The 19,338-nt window shown below is 38.0% G+C and overlaps 1 protein-coding gene across 2 annotated transcripts in view; it reads left to right on the forward strand.

The window, feature by feature from the left end:
- The window catches only part of ICE2 (interactor of little elongation complex ELL subunit 2), a 53,595-nt gene extending 35,790 nt beyond the window's left edge, over window positions 1-17,805 (forward strand). For both annotated transcript variants that reach the window (XM_050966978.1, XM_050966979.1), the window contains 6 exons: window positions 1,489-1,667; window positions 5,302-5,431; window positions 11,442-11,526; window positions 11,949-11,999; window positions 13,161-13,419; window positions 15,107-17,805. In XM_050966978.1, the coding sequence (XP_050822935.1) occupies window positions 1,489-1,667; window positions 5,302-5,431; window positions 11,442-11,526; window positions 11,949-11,999; window positions 13,161-13,419; window positions 15,107-15,283 (881 nt within the window). In that variant the 3' untranslated portion in view covers window positions 15,284-17,805. The remainder of the gene's footprint in view (window positions 1-1,488; window positions 1,668-5,301; window positions 5,432-11,441; window positions 11,527-11,948; window positions 12,000-13,160; window positions 13,420-15,106) is intronic.
- Window positions 17,806-19,338: the final 1,533 nt, after the last annotated feature.

The raw sequence follows: 19,338 nt of genomic DNA on the forward strand, positions 1-19,338 counted from the left end.
TTTATCATGTTCTTTCTTCCCTCTTGGCTTTGGCCCCCCCCCACCTCCCTTCAGGGTCAGATTAGCATTACCTCATCACAGTCCCAAACTGACCAAAGGAAGAGAGTCCAACAGATCCTTTGTTATTGCCTAGGCCAGTATCCTTTGTTCCTATGAACTGGCCCTCTGCTCTTGGGGAGTTTTTGCCTGGGCTTGCCTTAAGCCATGAGGACACATTTTCAGCATCATAACTATATACATGAAATTACAACCCATAATATTACTATAACAGCAATGCTCAGTGCATCATGAGCCTTCTGAAGACACCCAAACTTTGCATTGGATACCACACAGTCATTTTACAAGGATGAACATGGGGGTGCTGGATGTTTTCCCCCAAGGTACAGAATGTCACAGTGGGTGAAGTAATAGCTTTTATTGGACCGACTTCTGTTGGCGAGGGAGACATTTGAAAGTCAGTTTCCTTAGTTTGAAGCATAAATAGGTTAAAAATCAAATCCAAAAACATCTTGCCACGTACTTGATGTTTCACAAAATTATACACTAGTTTAGTGGCTGCTGGTTTCAGAAGCCCAAAAATGTCTTTATTCTGGATATGAAACCTAAAAAGAAATAGACGCAAAGGACTACAGGTCATATGCACTGATGGAAAAGAAAGCAGTTAATCTAGAAGACCTACATTGAGAGATGGCAGCTGCCCAAACACCATAGTTGCTCCGTTTTGAACCCATCAAAAATTATGTATTATTCTAAATCTGTATAGGTCCAAGAAAGACATCCAGTTTTATTAATTGCAATTCAGCATTTTAGAATTCAAGTAGATGCATTTTAAACCACACTGACAATGAGCTTCTGACAATAAGAGTTCCTGTACCCATGCAACCCTAGCACTTTTTTTAGGTCTTTTAGTCTTTTTAAGCCTGTAGCCCTTGTCCTCAGCCATGGGTTTGGTCTCCTACCTACTATGATTGTAGCTGTGTACAGTATTCTAAATCTTTTCTCTCTAAATCCTAGTAAATCACAGAATTAAATTCACATTCACTAACCTCTTCTGATTCCACAGACGATAGTATTTGGGACAGAATCTGCCATGTTACTGCAGTGTAGATTCAGAGTAAATACTTTTTTCTTCAGTGGAGTTATTCCAGGTGTCCACTGGTGCAACAGAGGTCAGATTCTGATCCTACATTTGTATAAAAACAGCAGCCTAATGTTCGGTCTGCATAAGAATAGCTGTAACTAGGGTAAAATATATGCAAATGTTTAGTATACTTGTAGTAGTTACACAGGATTTGTGCATGAAATTTTCTAGGGTTGGTTTATCTAGTAATATATAGCAAGTGACCCCTCTGATTTGATAAGACAGTTTTGCAAATCTCTTACTAAAAGATAAAATACAATAAATGTTTTATTCTACTCTGAGGGGGGGAAAAATCTAATTACTTCCTTGTAAAGACTGTTGTTTTCTGTTCTATTTATTTTCAAAAGGATTGCTCCCAACTGAACTTAAGATGCTTGTTGAAGACCGGTCAGAATACACAGCTCCTCAGGATGGCAATCTTGTATATAAATTGTTCAGTTTGGATGACCTGCTGTTACTCGTGCGTTGCAGTGTACAAAAAGTAAGGACAGAGCGACGATCCTGTAATAAAAGACAAATCAGAAAGGTAAATATCCTGCTTTTGGCACCTTTACATATGTGCTTGACTGAAACTTGTTCCATTAATAAAACTTCTATTTAAAGTTCACTAAGGAGATAAAGGCATTGCCTCAAGCACTGCAGTATTGTTTACACACACTTATTCCTTTAACATATCTCATCCAGTCATTACTAATACATCCTTTCATATTTTGTTCATTTCTGTAACTGTCCAATTTCTATCCATTGAGCAATTATTTTCTTTAGGGAGAGAGGCAAGGATTACTTTTGACTTGTGTAGCCCCATTTAGTTCATGCAGTTAAGTATTTTTGGGTCTGATCCTTCACTACTTAACTGTGGTGACACTCCCACAATGGGAATTTGGTCTCATTACAGCACGCAAGGTAATGGCCTGTTGGAAAAGAGAGTCCCCATCCTACAAACAATGACTCCTGTGAAGTTAAAGGCAATTGGCTATTCACTTGAATAAAACTATGTATGTGCTTAAGTATTTGCAGGATCAGGCCTGTAATTCTGAGGTTCTTCATGACCATAAGTACTTTATTTTGCTCTTCGTGTTATCTGTCCATTTCTGATCTTTCAGATGTTCATATTTAGGACACAGTGGTTTCTTGAGATTTATGAACCTAGAGTCTTTTCAGTTTTTATTGATGTTAGGCTAACTGCATGTTTGACTTTTGAATGTTGTTGTTTTGTTGGTGTGATTGCAAATTTATCGACCTCATACTCCCAAATATGGAGTAAGAGTAGAATTGCCAACTTTCTAGTGCACAAAACTGAACACCCCTTCCCTGAGGCCCTGCCCCTGCTCACGCCATCCCCCCTCCCTGCCTCACTTTCACTAGGCTGGGGCAGGGGGGTGAGGGCTCCGGCTGGGGGTGTGGGCTCTGGGGTGGGGCCAGGTATGAGGGGTTTGGGGTGGGTCAGGGGATTGGGATGCAGGGGATGGGGTATAGGCTCTGGGCTATGGATGCTGGCTCTGGGTGTGGCCAGAAATGAGGGGTTCAGGTTGTGGAAGAGGGCTCTGGGCTGGGCACGGGGTTGAGGTGCAGGGGGGGTTAAGGGCTCCAGCTCTGGGGGCTGTGGGCTCTGGGGTGGGGCTCGGGATGAGGAAGTTGGGGTGCAGGAGCAGGCTCAGGGCTTATCACTGCTCCTGAAAGTGGCCACTAGATCCCTGCAGCCCCATAGTGCATGGGCAGCCAGGGAGACTCTGCACGGCTGCCCCCGTGCTCACAGGCGCTGCCCCGGTAGTTCCCATTGGTCTCAGTTCCCGGCCAGTGGGAGTTGCAGAGCCGGCTCACAGGGCTGTGCGCGTAGAGCCTCGCTGGCCGACCATGTGCCTAGGGGTCACAGGGACTTGACAGCTGCTTCTGGGAGCCGCACGGAGCCAGGGTAGGGAGGGAGCCTACCTTAGCCCTGGGTGCCTGCTGTGCCACTGACCAGACTTTTAACAGCCCAGTCGGAAGTGCTGACTGGAGCCGCCAGGGTTGCTTTTTGACTGGGCGTTCCAGTCGAAAATAGGATGCCTGTCAACCCTAAGTACAAGCACTGTACTGGCTGGAGCAAGGAGGCTTTGAGGAGGGAATGGTACGTAAAAGGCAAGTTTGTAACTTAAGCATAGGATCAGAAGTTAGGAGATCACCGCTCTATTGCTCATTGTCTCACACTTTGTGTGACCTTGAACAAGTCAGTTAATCTCAACTGGACGCTCAGTTGCCACACTTGTAAAATGGAAATAATTACCTTGCAAGACGACTACCCTCCGAGGACTGTGGCCGCTGGACAAGCAACTGCCGAAATGCCGCCACGAAGGAGTGTCATCAAGAGGCGTCACCACCGAAATACCGCTGAAATTCGGCGGGATTTCGGCAGTAGCGCTTCTTGACGTTGCCACTTCTCGGTGGCATTTCGGTGGCTGCTTGTCTGGCGGCCAGTAGGCAGGCGCACATGGATGCCCCAGCAGGCACCATGGCGCCCACGGGCACCGTGTTGGGGACCCCTGTAATAGGTGATATTGAATGAAATGAAGTAGGGAGAAAACTTTTAAGTGGAATTTTCTCATGTCACTCCTACAATGCTTTATCGCATCTTTTTTTTTCCTATACTTTGCTAATCAAAGGTAAAGGTAGTCATGATGGTTTGGGAGCAATGGTCCCAAACTGCTAGAAAGACTGGAGGAGGCTATAGAGTTTCCCAGAACACAAAGAGGGATGGTAGGAGGATTCTGGTTTGCAGGTGGGCCAGAAGATCCTATCTCTGTTTCCAGAAGGCCCATAGACCCACTTCATTCTGTTAAAAAAGCTGCTATGAAATGTTTCACAGCAGATTGTTGCACTTGAGAAACAAAAGTCTGTCTCAGTAGCATGGGAATTCCTAATATTCCAGTGCAGACTTTGCCTAGCTGGGAATCAAAAACTTACTCTGAAATTATCAGGGGATTCCTGTGCTTTGAGTAGATCTAGTCTTTCATTTAATGAACTTGGCATGTTACCTCATGCCTGAAAACACATACAACTTGTGAGACTCTTGGAATATGTGAGCACGTTGCCTCTCTCTGTTAATGCAGAATTCAGTCTCCATTATGATTTGATTGTTCCCCAAAGTTCACTGATCAGTACGTTATTTGGAGGAGTTATTGCTGTTTAGATACTAACTCATTTCTTGTAAATGCTTGTAAGTAACTACCTAGTACGTTGCTTAAATCCTGATGATGACAATTTTTTGTTTGTAGCTAGGGTATTGCACATTTTCGCTCAAACTTTGAGGGACAATAGTGTTCGGGGGAGATTTATGTTAACAGAGGTTTTAACGCATTTCCCCCAAAAAAGGTAATTTTTGAAGTGTAAGTGTTGATTTGGGGATTTACTGGATTTTAGTATTGGCACTGAATTTCAAATCTTAAAAATTCATAATTACTTTGAATAGTGGAGGAGTCTTCCGTGGAAAGGCCAACATGTAAATTAAAGACTTCTAACACCTCATTTTGTCAGCTCTTCAGGGCTTCTGCTTTCATTCACAGTCATAAGTATGAGCTTTGTTATTTATTAATAGTTGTACTTCCATTTGCTGAAATTTAAAGCTGTGTGTACAAACTCTAAACTTCTGAAAGAATTTTAGGGTGGGGGGAAAGCTTTATTTCCATTCATTATAGATAAAAGGAAAACTGATATTCCATGTATTTTAAACACAAAATATTAGTGTTAAAATGGAAATTATATTTTTGGATTTTAAATGTGGTTTTGGTATTCAATATGGATGGCATTTTCCTTTCCCTCTAATAGATTAATTCAGAAATAGAACAACTGTCTACTTTTTCTTGATTTCCTGGAGGTGGCAGCAGATCGTAGAGACGTAATAACTGTATCTAATTATTAGATTGTAGTTTGCTTATACATAAATGCTTGCTTAGATTCATTTTTCTGTTTCTTATATTTTTCACATTTCTTTAATATAAGATTTGTTTAAATTTAGAGTGTTTCATGTAAAATGTTCTATTGTACCAAAAATCCTGTGTAATTATTTCTGTTGTTTCTTGAGTGAGTGAACTGTGATGGTTGTCAAATACTAAAAAGTAATTAAGGGGCTGTAATAACTTGTAGATAATTAATGGCCTTTTGGCTGATATTATTTTTACTTACAGCATACTCCAGTTTACATATTGCCAAAAGTAGAATATCAAGCCTATTATGGAGTAGAAGCTCTTACAGAAAGTGAAATATGTCGGTTGTGGACAGAGAGCTTGTTGCATTCTAAATGCTCATTTTATATTGGTAAGTTTGTATATATTCTTGTCCAGTACTCAAACATACAAATGTAATTGTACCTGTGATTTTAATCACAAGAATGATGTTTTTCTTCATTTGGTTACTGATTTATTCACTTATGGCCTCTTAGTTTATTACTTTGCTATTACGTGTTGCAATGTCAACAATAACGTTAAAGATACTTGTTAACAAAACAGTATTTACATATTGCAATGAGAGATTAGATGTCTGGCTAAGACAATATTAAGTCATTTGGTTTGATGTTATAGTGAGGGAAAAGGTAAAGTGCCACAATTTTAATTTCTTTTTAAAGTGAGATGAGCAGTACTTCCTGTGTGTTCAACCCCTTGATGATGAATAAAAGAATGAAATATAAGGCAAGGGAATTTTGAATAAGTTGTGTCATTGAATCCGTCTTCCTCTTCTAAGCTTTAGCCTTTGTGAGTGAGACTGTGTCATAGTAGACAGAATTTCCCCTTTGACCTCGCTCTATCCCAGACATTGTGACTCACATATTTAATTTTAATATGTCAAAGTTTAAAAAAACTTGCATGAGCAATTCTTGCTTTTTTCTGAAACTGCTTGTTCCACTTTTAACACTTCATGTGCAAACGTTTTCATACAGGTAATTACAAAAATTGACAATACTGTACAGTTTCAAAAATATAAGGAACTGAGAATAATTTTCTGGTTTGTGGTTTTGCTGCATTCTGTACAAACATTATGTAACCTTTCTCTACTATTTCTGTTTTAAAATTGTGAAACACTAAACATTTTTAAGAGATTGCACTGAATGTAGAATATTAGGATTTCACTTGTCTAGTTATCTTTAAGCAAAAGCTCCTAACATGAAGGAGAGAGTATCAAATCATATAGTAGACAAAAACTTCTAGTTTTATCTGTAATTTTCCCCAGCGGACTTGAACATTGAATTACCTTACCTAGAATAACAAAGCATTTTCCGCCAAGCGATTGCTTCTACTTCAGATGAAAAAATGTTCAACTAAGAGTGTGCTAGTCCCCACCCATGTCTTTCTGATGCCTGTGGTCTTATTTCCCAATATGCCTTGTGATTAGAAACAAGCCTGACTAGAAGGGGCCTCAATATTCTCTGTCCTCTAACATGTGAAAAAGAAGAGGAGGAGCCACTTCTGATTGAAATGGCATGGAATGGAATGGAATGGGAGGAATGCATCAGTAAAAAGAGAGCTTGAAGATTTGTATTTTTCCACAATGGGAGATATAGTAGATGTAGTTTGGAACTTAGAAAATAGGAGGAGGCTAAAGCCAGGGTGACAGCCTGGGAATACCTAGGACTTAATTTTATAGAGGTGTGGCTTTCTCAAAACTCTTGTCTCTTCAGGAACCACAAACATACTTCTTACAGAGGAAAAAATGTCTAATGCTTTGTTCATGATTGTACAATTAAAATTCTGAAATCAGAAATGCAAAACTTAAACTTCCTACAACAAGGTTAACATGGCCATGGGGCATATCCTGTGAATAGAAACATATTGAACCAAACACTTAACAAAAACTAACAGGAAATACTACATATATGTAGAGCTGGCTGAAAAAAAATCCCTTTCTGCAAATATTTTAATGTTTTGTCCCACTTTAGCAAGAAACTTTCTCAAAAGCATCAAAAACTTCACATTTTCCATGGAAAGTGTTTTAAAGAAAACCTCTGTTTCAGGAGAACCAAAATGGAATTTTTTGCTTTCCCAGCCACCCACAGGGTGAAATTGACAAGAGCCATTCCAATCTGGCTGCTGGAGAGACAGAGGCCCTGGTACCCTGGGTCCTCTTCCTCTGAGCCAAACACTCTGGGTGTAGGGAGGCAGACCCCCCCGGCCCTGGGCATCTCTGACCTCCAGAGCTATAGAGAGGCAGGGAAGTAGAGCTGTGCCTCTTCCTTCCCCAGAGTTGCAGGGAGAAGCTTGCCTGTGTTTTAACAAAACTTTTGTCAAATCTGTAATAACCAGGTCTTACATATATGTAGTGTGGCTCACATTAACATAACTAGAATCCCTAACTAAGATTTATGGGTCATCTTTATATTGGTAACTTGCTGCTAGCTAATAAATAGGGTAATTTACAGCAGATGTGATGTCTACTCTGTTCAAAAATGTATTTTTTAATGAGTTTGGCACTCAGCTTGTGGTCAGAGAAATCCTGTTTGTACAGAGAATGAATGTTCTGCAGTTAGGACTACTTCATTTTCCTGTTGTAGAAAAAACTTGTCTTATTTTGTTAGTTTCTATAGCAACTTTTGTGGCCTGTGGTTCCAGTTGTTCTCCGAGTTTATCCCTTTTAGGTGGTTCTCTCCTCCCCCACTTCCCCTCCCCACACACATAACAGCTTCATAGCAAAAGATTTTGTATTTGTCTCTTAGAGCTGCTGAGTTATTTTTATCCTAACCTTTACATACAAACTTCCCTTTTTATCCTAATCTTAAAAGTATAGAGTGAAATCTAGTCATTTTTTAAAAAGTAACCTTTACTTCTGAATTTCTATTCGATTTTAATGGGTTTTACTACCACATTTTCCTATTTTAATTTGTTTTTTCCTCTCTCTCTATTGCTGTGTGAAGAAACCCCACAAATGGGAAAATAAATGACTTATGGGCATGATTCTACTCACACAAGTAGTTTCTGTGGACTATGCTTCTGAGTAAATTTATGCATATAGGCTTGGGTATTTTCAAAGAGGCCTAAGAGAGTTAGGTGCTAAACTCCCATTGAAAGTCAGTTGGAATGTTGGACCCTTCACTTCCATAGACCTTTTTAAAACCATCCTAAGGATTTAAAGGATCAGTGCCTAGGCAGGGGAAACAGTTAAACTGATTGTACATAGAGTGTTGTCATATTCATCAAGTAAACAAAAGGAAAGAAAATATTCTCTCGCTAATCTTTCATCTATAGTAATTCTAGATGGCAGTTGTAATAGTAGGTAGACACACAGAGACATAAATTGACAGAATCCATTTAACCTTCCTGCAAAAGAACATTAATCACTTTCTATATTCATCTGCTTCACTGTGGGAAATAAACCTAGAGTTTTGCACTTTTGGATTGTTTTTGCTGTGACTAAAAGTGTATTGGAAGACCGTTAGTAAAATTCTGTCTATCGGATTACATTTCTAGTAGCATTGAGGTAAAAATAGTTTTTGCTCTGAAACATAACTGCCAGTCATAATGATACTAATACCCTCCTTAAGATACTTTGTAATTTAAAATATATGATAAACTGCTAGCATGGTACTGGCAACCATCCTCTTCCTGGGAGTGATACCAGAAAATAAAAGATATCAGTATGCCTACTTCCATGAAATAAGGGAGTTCCCTTTCTGTAGCATGCTTCCCTCTTCTGTCTTTCTACACAGAAGCTCTTCCATGGAAGTTGGGCAGGATTCTAGCTTTGTGGGGTCTGAGAGGGCAGTGAAGCCAGCATGTTGGCTGTTGATTCTCACCTTCTCTAACCTGTGGAGGAGAAGCAGCGCAAATGATACAATAGTTTTCCTCTTTGTGCAGTGGTATCCCAGGACAACCACAATGCGGTTAACATAACTTTTTTAAACAAACAAAATGGAATAATAAAGACTGATTGTTGCAGCTTGTGTGTCCAGCCTAAATGTATAGGTTTATCTGCTGGCTTTGATGACTTTAAGCTAGAGCTTTGTGTGTACGTATAATATATTGATATGTGGAGTACTGATTCCCTTGGAACCTACTGTATACGTGTTCATAGCCTCTTCCCATAATGAAATGTGCCCAGTTTCATAATGTTGGCTGAGAAATAATTTAAGTTTCAGCTTGAAAAAGATGAGTGTATCTGCACTTTATGTTCAATGCAAATCTAAACCATAATGCCTTGGCAACGTTAACATTATTGCTTTATAGTTATGTAAACGTTAATAAGCACTTAAAATGAGTAAGGTGCTATTGAGATTCTGATATGATGTAGGCTGATTACTTTGTTTACCTTTAAATATTTACGTCACTTGCAAATTTGCTTTGGCTTAGGTTGAAGGCCTATGCAAAGCCTTCTGTGTTCCTTGACCCCACCCCTCCCCCCCAGGACTCTGTACTTTGGGGAGTGGGATTGATGGATCAATGGCATAGAATGAGGGATTTCAACTCACCTCTCTGCGTGAAGGGGAACCTTGAGTGAGGCCAGAGTGAGGTCAGTTGAATCTGTGCAGTCTGTTCCAGGGGTACACTGCAGTGGCTGCATAGACACACACTGCTGTGCAGTTGCTCCAGGTCTGCCACAAAGGAAACTATCTCTGTATCATGTGTTTACAAAGAGAGACACTCATGCTTGCTGTGAGCACAGTAACTAAAGTTGAGATCAGCTCCCTTGGTTTAAAATGGGAGCTGTTGTTTCTCATCCGATTAAACAGGTAAAAAAAAATTGAGTTGTCTCCCTTCTTGTCATTCCTTTATGTGTATTAGGTATTTTCAGGCCTTCATAAGTACCTAGATAAAAGCTAATAAAAAAGACTAGGCTAGTATTTTCCGGAGTCAAATGAGAGCAGCTCTGTGCCAGTTGTCCTTTTACAGTTTCTAATCCATTAAAAATAATGACGTCTATTTAATCTTCCACAACTCCAAATAATGGATTACCTAATGGTTGGCATTGAATGTAAAATAACTGGGATGAGCAATTTGAATATAATGGTTGTTTTAAAATTCCTGGGTTCTACAAGTGCAGATTTGTAAAGAGCTTGTGAAGTCCACAAAATATATAATATTTTCTCTTGCTATTCATGTTTTTTCTGTTTGCAATAAACTTTTTTGTATTTTCCAACAATGAAATTCTGATTTCCCCCATGGAAGCTAGAATGAGGGGGCGTTTTCCAAGAGGGAGCGCTCTCAATATGTCTTGGGACAGTGGATCTGATTCACCTAACCAACCCTCACCATTCTCCTGACCTGCTCTTGTTTAAAATTTGACAAGCTGGGAAGTTTGAATCGCTTGTTTATGTCTGTGTCAAAATGGTCTTTTAGCAAGATTGTTGTCACAAATGGCACACTCAGATTTGCAAATTTCAATTTTTCAGATAAGAAAAATCCAGATAGAAAAGGGAAGCAGGAACCCAGGTTTTTGGATAACACAATGAGGAATTCAGAATAAAAGCAAACATAGATATAACCCAAAAAGAAAAGCCCATATAGTATGTAAAGTGCTGAAACATAATCATTCTCATCACAAAACAGTTTTCGTTTAAAACAGACAAGTCAAGCCATGGTGCGTGGGAGAAACTCTCTGTAAACATCTGCAAAAATAACTTAGTATCCTCTCTCAAATCCTTCCTTAAAACTCTACTTTGTTGTGAGGTCTACAAAAAACTTGACAAGGGTTAGGCTGCCGTTTCCCTGTAATTATTGCTTATTGTACTGACCAATATTGTCTTGTACTCCCTTGTTGGTCTGTCTGTTTCTATCTGTCTTATGCTTAGATGGTAAGTGGGACTGGAACTGTCTTTTTGTTTAATTATACGGCCCCTGGTACAATGAGGTCCTGGTCCATGACTGGGGCTCCTAGCCACTATGATAATAAAAATAATAATTTTAGAATACCCAAAACACCATCACAAAAATGAGCATGGTCACAGTCAGTGAGAATGCCATCAGGATTTTAGAGGCAGGATATGGGATATGGCTGGTTAATAAGTGCAGCCCACCTGCTTCTGAGATTGTTTAACTGGTCCAGATTTTTAGATTTTGTTTTCTGTCCAGCATAGTTTGGAAGCACAGATCTGAGCATGGATATCTATATTCAGAGAAAAATTACAGAAATATAGTGTTTCATTTTCAAATACTTATACAGAGTGCATTAATGATTAGAAATGCTTTTTACTCAATTGACTTTCAGATAAGCAAAATTTGTAACATTCTCTTTTAAATTGGAGTTGGCTTCTGCACGCACATTTAATAAAGTCTTTTCTTACCAGATTTGTTCTCTCGTGCTATTTCTTTACTGAAGAGATTCAATTAATATATTTTTTCAGGACATATTGATGCCTTTACGTCAAAGCTCATTATGCTTGAAGAGATTTCTCCAAAACGGTTAAGAGAAAAATTTGGATTATTTAAGTAAGTAAAGTTCATTGTCATAATTTAAAAAAAACCAAGATGAAACAGCTTCAGAATTAACAAAATTGACTTTTCCAAGTCATTTCTTTTGATAGTTCTTAATCTGTAAGTGGCAAAGCTCCCACTGAGTGTAAGTGGAACCATGATTTCATCCTTTTGCTTTAGTTTAAAATTTAGACTAGGACTCTCAAATACTTTGTTTAGTATGATGGCCAAGATTTCCAGTCACAACTAATGACTTTGGGTGCCTCTGTTTATTGGATGAGCAACTTGAGTCATCTTAAAAGGACCTGATTATCAAAACATTGCTTACTGAAAATCAGATCCCTTCAGGGTGTCTCAAATTGGGTTCCCAAAATCACTTGTCACTTTTGAAAATCTTGGCTTTATAAATTTACCTTCTGTGAATTTTCTATCCACAGGCCTGCAAATCCATTAAATATACTTCGACATATCTTGAAGAAAGTGATTGAGTAAGTAATTTTTACTGTTGTTAAATATTTATGTTGCAGTAGCACCCAGAGGCTCCAAAGATCATTTTTTTCTTTTGTAATGTGATTGTCTACCCTTCTGCTGTACTTTCTATTTTAACTTCGATAATACAGTTATAAATAAACTGTAAAGCATTTAGGGTTACTTTTTATGTACAAAAGATAGGGTCCAAAATAAGAGTTGGATCCTACAAGCCCCCTTACTCAGAGTAGACCTTCCTCAGATAGTAAGTCTCACTGGCACTTCTCACTTCACTGAGGTTTGCAGGATTGGGTTTTAACATTATTGGTGCTTCAAGAGCAACATTTACGCTTTGCTTTGGTAACCTTTTCCTTGTGCTGGAACTGATAGTTGTTTTTTATCCCCCTCCAGGGCTTCACTTGTCCTTACTTATAGTTGTACAGTTTTTCTCCATATGTCTTCACAGGTTCTCTGCAGTTTTGTTCTCTACTTTATTTTGCTCTGTTTAACTGCTAAAATTTTCTCAGGCTGTTAGCTACTTCGGACATATGAAATTTGTTACATGCATGGCGAGAAACTGGCTTTATGAATGTGAAGCATCTTTACATTCTAAATTTTGAGCTTCATGGTTTTTGGGTCCAGTTTTATGACATGACATGGGGAATTGGTAGAGCCTTTACTTTCTATAAATTTACATAATCCTACGTGGATTAAAAAAGGTTCCAGTGTATGTATTCATGATTATACTTTCATCATTGTGCTTTCTAATGATTTATGTGCTTTGCTGAATAGGGATGGATTTTAGCATGTGTTTTAAGTGCCTAGCTGAATCAGGGCCTAAATAATTAATGATAATAGTACACAAATGGAAGATAAATTAGCATTTTCATCTTTACATTTTTTAATTCCTTAGTTTATAAACAGGTTGCAGATCATATGTTATTTAGATGTGTTAATATATTTAATGTAAATATTAGATATTTTGATGCCCCACTGTGTCAGCTATGTTCTCCTTTCTTTTTTAACAAGTCTTTATCCAGCAGAAGCCATTTACTGTTTTTATCATCTCTGATTATGAATAGATTCAATGGTTGGACTAAGAAGCAAAAATACTTTTTGTTTTATTTACTCTACCTTTTAGTAAGTCTTGAATTTTGATTTGTGATGTGACTGTGCTTTAGTCTGCAGGAGGGCTCTTACTTATTGACTCATACTTCAGGAGATTCATCAGTTGCAATCTACCAGAGCTGTCTTGGGAAAGTGACCAGAGCATCATATAATTTACATAAAGCTCACTGCAGTCTGCCTAATATACCTTCTACCCTCTCTGTTCCATGGGTACCATTAGATCCCAACCTTCCTTTACCCTATCACATTAATCACGGAAGAGTCCCATGCACTTTTCCACCTAGACCCCAAGAAACTATGAGAAAACAGAAGGTAAGTAACCACACTAAATGCAAATAAATGTGTTGGCTGATTTGAAATAAGCAAATTTGCTCCATAGGTTACAGATAGCTTACTAGTCTGTCATCTGTGGGCTTGAAATACTTAGTTAAAAAATTCTTACAACAGCCCTCAAGAGCACAGAATACACTGCAGGAATAACAAATTCACTTACCTGGAACTAGCCCTGTTTATTTAATGAGTAACTAGAGTTAGCTGTTCTTCCAGGTACGCCATCACGATTGACATGGATTTTTAAAACATGGCTCTTTCACAGTTTGGTGGTAAAGTTCTGAAGTGAAGCTTTGCTCTCTGAACTTGTGTGCACTAACAATACTTTCTGACAGTGTAAGGGGTGAGCCAGGTTCTTCACTAGGAGCATCTGTAGCTGGCGTAGCAACATTCTGCAAGCACAACTAAATAGAGACTAACATGTTTGCAGCAAAGACTCCCTCCTAATTTTGGCACTGGAGGTGGATTTTTGTGCTGTCCTTTTTGGTCGCATTTTTTTCCTCAAACTGTCGCAGGAGGGATTTGTTTTTAAAACAAAAGTTTATGTAACTGCTCCTCTTCCCATCTTGATTTCACTGATACCCTGATTTGCTTCGTTTGGGAAGGGAGAGCCTCTGGATATATACTCTGTTTTTTGTTTTTAAAGAGCATTTGCAGAAACAACAGTATCCCTGTTCCACAAAGAAAAAAAATCCCCCAACCTAGTGCCCGAAGTGTGTAAGATCAAGAGAGCCAAATTCTCATCAACGTATTGCAGATATAATAGCTTGTTGCCTGCTTCCGGTCCCACATAACTCCATTGACTTTGAAGAAATTCTAATCACAATTTAGGTGGCTTTTTTAGATGAGTCTGAGGTAAAGGACGTTAATCAAATTCTCATTCCTATGCTATGTCCTCTTAAACAGTGAAATAATCATGGAAATAGCTACCTTTATTTTTATACAAGGCTATTTTTAAAATAAGAGCCATATGTCACTCCTTGTCTGAAGGCATATGATTTACCTTTTATTTAAGAAAATATGATTATGGTGTCTCAGACATAAACATAATTGTATTTGAGTGGCTTATTTCTTTTTAGTAAAAATGAACAACTTCACACAGTGTGTGTTTTCCGTTACTTCACAGACTAAGTTAGCATGAAGATATACATTGTAATAAGTTTGTTAGAAATGAATTTTACCAAAGAATTTATCAGACTGGGAAAATGACCATGTCTTCTAAAATTAAATCACAAGTAAACTGATTTAGTGTAACACAGTGTTAAACTTATATTAAACTGATTATCTAGGTCTGGAGAAGCCTCTGATGGAATTTGTCAGAGTCCCAACCTATACTGCAGTGAGTAAACGATGCATTTCGCAAACTGAGAATTTCCACTAACAAAGCCAAACTGTTCATGCTAATATTTTGTACAAATGCTGTGACATTTTAACAAGCAAAGAATATCCAAACAGTATTTCTGGTAGCTTAGTTTGCACCTGTATTTTTTTCAAGGGGTTCCTTATATTAATCTATTATATAAATGTAACATAATTTTAAGGACTGCTCTGTGGGCTAGATGTAGCTGGCAATTTTCTGAATATAAGCTTCTAGATACTTAGGTTTAAAGTTTAATGCAGATTGAAGAAGCTAATACTTTTTTTTTTTTTTTCTCCTCAATGCTTCTAGATGAATTGGGCAAAAGCACACACAGACACACCCAACAATGAAAAGCCAGTATCCATGGAAACAAAAAGCAATCCCTTGCCAGCTAAGCCTGTTAGAAATGAAGGTGTGGCTGCAAAGAAACTGAAGAAAAATAATGCCAAACAAGCAAATAAGATGAAAAAGTGGAAAAAGAAATGAAATAAAAGCAAACTCAAGCAAAGCAGGAATAGCTTAGCCACAGTGAGAAAACGTGGATTGGAAAAAGCAAAAGCCAAACAAAGAGCTTATTTTTCTTAATTCTTCAGAGAAGCCAGAATGCCCTGGCAGAGGAGAGCTGCACAGCCATGTTGAGGAACATTGTGAAATGCTACGATCCCGTAACCCTTTCTTAACTCACTGAATGCAACTCAGATGTGAACATCTTATTTTAAGTTAGCACATGAGAAGAAAAGTCAAGTGTCTATAATTAAGACCTCTGGACAGAAGTAGCTATCATAATGAGTTTTGTTTTTATAATAAAACTATAATTTGAGAAAAGAAACATTAACACCAATACTCAATATTACATAAAGATGAAAAAAGTATTCTTTTTCCAACTGTCTTGATTCTTTTTCCAGTTTGTTGCAGATGTCTATTGTTAATATTGTTTGAATTGTGAACTGGTTTTAAATGTAAGACACAGCATCAGCAGTTTCAATTTAATTAGTTAATGTTATTAAAAAAGCAGGGTGTGTTGTGCCCAGTTTGAAAAGGAAATATTACCCCTGAGAGTAAGGCATGCTCCTTCTAGGGTTGTGTAGTTAACGGCTTTTGATGAGCAACATTTGTTATGTTTGCAGAAGTTTTGTGTCTTTCGAATTCCATTATTGATATACCTGTTGGCATAGTGTCCTAGTGAGCATTACGGTACACCACAGTATAAGAAAGTTAAAATTGACTTCCGTGTTTTCTCAAGATTTGTTTTTGGCATTAAATTATTTCCAAAACTTCAAATCCTTAAGAGCCAGTATGTTGTTAATGTAGTACTGAATGACTGCAGCCTCAGTCCTGTGTCTTTTCGCAGGCAGACCCTTGTCGAAGTCAGTAGGGCTCCATGTAAGCACAGAAAGTTTTGCTCATATACAACAAGTTGCAGGTGAGGGCTTTAGTTATTATTACAGAGACAAGCCAGACATTTGCTGTGGCTCAGCTGTTCACTTGTAATTTGGGAACCAAGCTGAAGGGAGTGAGTTCAGACAAAGATTCAGCAAGAAAAATTCTTGTCTAGTGTTTATAGGTGTGACTACATGTTTTCTGTTTCAGTGAATTTCAGTAAAATTGCTGTTTTGTAAAATGCTAAAAAATTAGGTTACTAATTCCAATGCACCACAAATTGATTGTCAATATACATAGTTTATTTAAATAATTTATAAACGTTCATTATTGTCAAAGGAAAGTTTTATACACTCTGACTACTATATATCATAGTGCCCTCAAACTTTTATGAAATAGGCAAATTGCAGGCCACAGTTCAAAACAGCATATTATTTAGCAATCATAATTTTCAATGTGTGAAGGGTTTTTCGATTGCTGCCTATAACTAATTAGTATGAGTTTCATCCTGAAAGGCGTTCAGCTACTCCTGAATACTCAGGGTAAGGAATGTACACTTTTTTTTTTTATTTAAATGACTGAGCTCTTTTATAGGCTTTGATTGTGTTCGTTGAAGCTGGTCATGTACACAAAGTACTCACATGCAGGATCAAGGCCTTAGCAATGAGTTTGTTCAAAATGTTTTGTCTGTATGTTATGTAAGTTAACTGCACCTTTATGTTCAAAGTTCTTCTACTCAAATGTATACAAATATATTTTAATATCCTGTAAAGATGAATAAAATCTTTAGTTTTAGTGAGTTATATATTTTATTTTTAGATCTTAGTGACATGTTAAAAAAACAGGTTTTAAAGGGGTGCTGATTGTAAAAAAGCGAGAGAGAGTCCTGTGGCTGCTTTATAGACTAACAGAAGTATTAGAGCATAAGCTTCCATGGGTGAATACCCACTATACCCATGAAAGCTTATGCTCCTGAAGTGGGTATTCACCCACAAATGCTTATGCTCCAATACTTCTGTTAGCCTATAAGGTGCCACGGGACTCTTTGTCCCTTTTTACAGATCCAGACTAACATGGCTACCCCTCTGATACGTCAAATATTTTGTAATTTACCAATATTGTTATATTTTATTTATATATTTATTTGCCTTCTGTTAATTCCCCAGACATTGCTTTAGTTGTTGCTTTTAGATGCAATATGTTAACAAGGAGAAACATATTTGATTCAGTGGTTTCCTAAATAATGAATATTAGATTCTGATTCAAAATCATAAATCCATTTTGTGACCTCTCATGGAGAAGTGTTTTGCTTATGAGTCATGTGCCAGATAACTGAGGGTGGGGATCCAAAGCATTAGTTTTCAGCATAAAAGTAAAAATTTTACTATAACAACCAAGGAATTTGAACTTTGGACACAGGCTTGTTAACTTCATGCTGAGTTTTCCCTAATATCTGGGTGTCTGAAAGGCTTAACCTTTTAAGTCTCATAATATATTATGTGCAATCCCAGTTATTGTGCAATTAAAATGGACAGGAATCTAAAGGTTAAATGAATACCCATTATATCATTTGTATGTACTGTTGCATTTAAAATTTCAGATTCAGATAAAACTTGGACTCTACAGACTTCCTGATCAACTGGATCTGTTTAGTTTGCCCTCTCTGATTAGGATGAATTAGGTGTTGGTGTGAACAGAACCAAGGAACACACAGGCTTTTAGCAAGTTGCATTAAATGTGTGGAATGCCTCTTCCCCGAGATACAGATCTTTGAGTGGCCAATGTAGTAGGTGAAATTTGGGATTAAACTAGTGTATCAATGCTTCAACTAATGGCACGACAAGCTTCCCACCAGGGAGGAAAGCTGCTGTCATGTTTGATCCTGGAGTTGCCAAAACTAATAATCTTGGGGGACTTCAGCATATAGGCAGAAGAGAGATTTGGTGCATTGGCGCAGGACAGTTGACTCTGGAGACAGCCTTGGGTAATGCACTTGTAGTCTTGGGCTACAATGCAGGTAGATTCACTTTTCAATCTATCTTGATCTGCACTGACACAGAAAGCAATGTGAATGCCACCTTGATCACCTATAGTGACCTCGTTCAGGTCAGGGCTGCAAAAACCCTGTTTTGTAATTTTCCCTAGGAGTCCATTGGATCCTTTTGGAATCCCAACCCCAACTGGATTATCTAGGAATTATTGTGAGGCAAATAATATTCGAAAACTGTTCGGGGAGCAAAATCATCCTTTCTTTGGATAGCAGCATTGGCAGCCTGGTAGGGCAGTGGTTTTCAAGCTTTTGTTATTTGCAGACCTCTAAAAAAAACTTCAAATGCAGATGCAGACCTCTTTGGGTATCTTAGACATAGGTTGAAAACTACTGTTCTATGGTAATGACGACCTTTCGCAGACACCTTAGACACAGTCTGCAGACCCCCAGGCATCTGCAGACCGCAGGTTGAAAGCCACTGTTTAAGGGCATTAATACAGTCTACTGTCCACAACCATAAATGGTCTGGCCCTCAAGAATCCACAGTAAAGATTTCTGTGGTTTATCATTGACCAGAGAAAGATGTAACAAGAAAGGAGGACAGTGAAAATCTAGAATGGATTCATTTCTTTAACAAAAAGGTATTTTAAAATTCTCTGTCATGGCTGTGGTAAAGATTCAGCTCCATTTCCTCCACTATTGCATCAGTGAAGTTCTGTCCATTGGAACAACACTTTATCCTATGTGCACAAAATTCCTTGTTGATGAGGACTACACAATAGATTGCTCAGAAATAATGTAATTATTTCTCTAATTACAGGAAATTTTATACAAAAATAACTCAAGATAAGGCTAGATTAATCAAAGTGCAAACATAACAGGAACTGAAAGCCTAAGTGAGTTTCTGGCTTCAGCTCTAGTTTCTGATTTCAATTTAACGTTTTAGAGAAAGTGTTTAGCAGACTTTCTTAAGGAAAGTAAGTGTTTGTAAAAAAGATTTAAATCAACCCAAAACCGCACTGGTTATGGAACTGTGTACTCAGCTACTGCTGTGGGCTGTGAGCTGATTTCATGGTAGTAACCAAACCATGATAGGGAGGCAAGTTGAATGAAGAGAAGAGTTTTTGTTGATTCTATGAAGATAGTACCAACTCTTAAACATGTTCCAAAT

The sequence above is a fragment of the Gopherus flavomarginatus genome, chromosome 9 (genome assembly GCF_025201925.1).
Source record: "Gopherus flavomarginatus isolate rGopFla2 chromosome 9, rGopFla2.mat.asm, whole genome shotgun sequence".
Taxonomy (NCBI): Eukaryota; Metazoa; Chordata; order Testudines; family Testudinidae; genus Gopherus; species Gopherus flavomarginatus.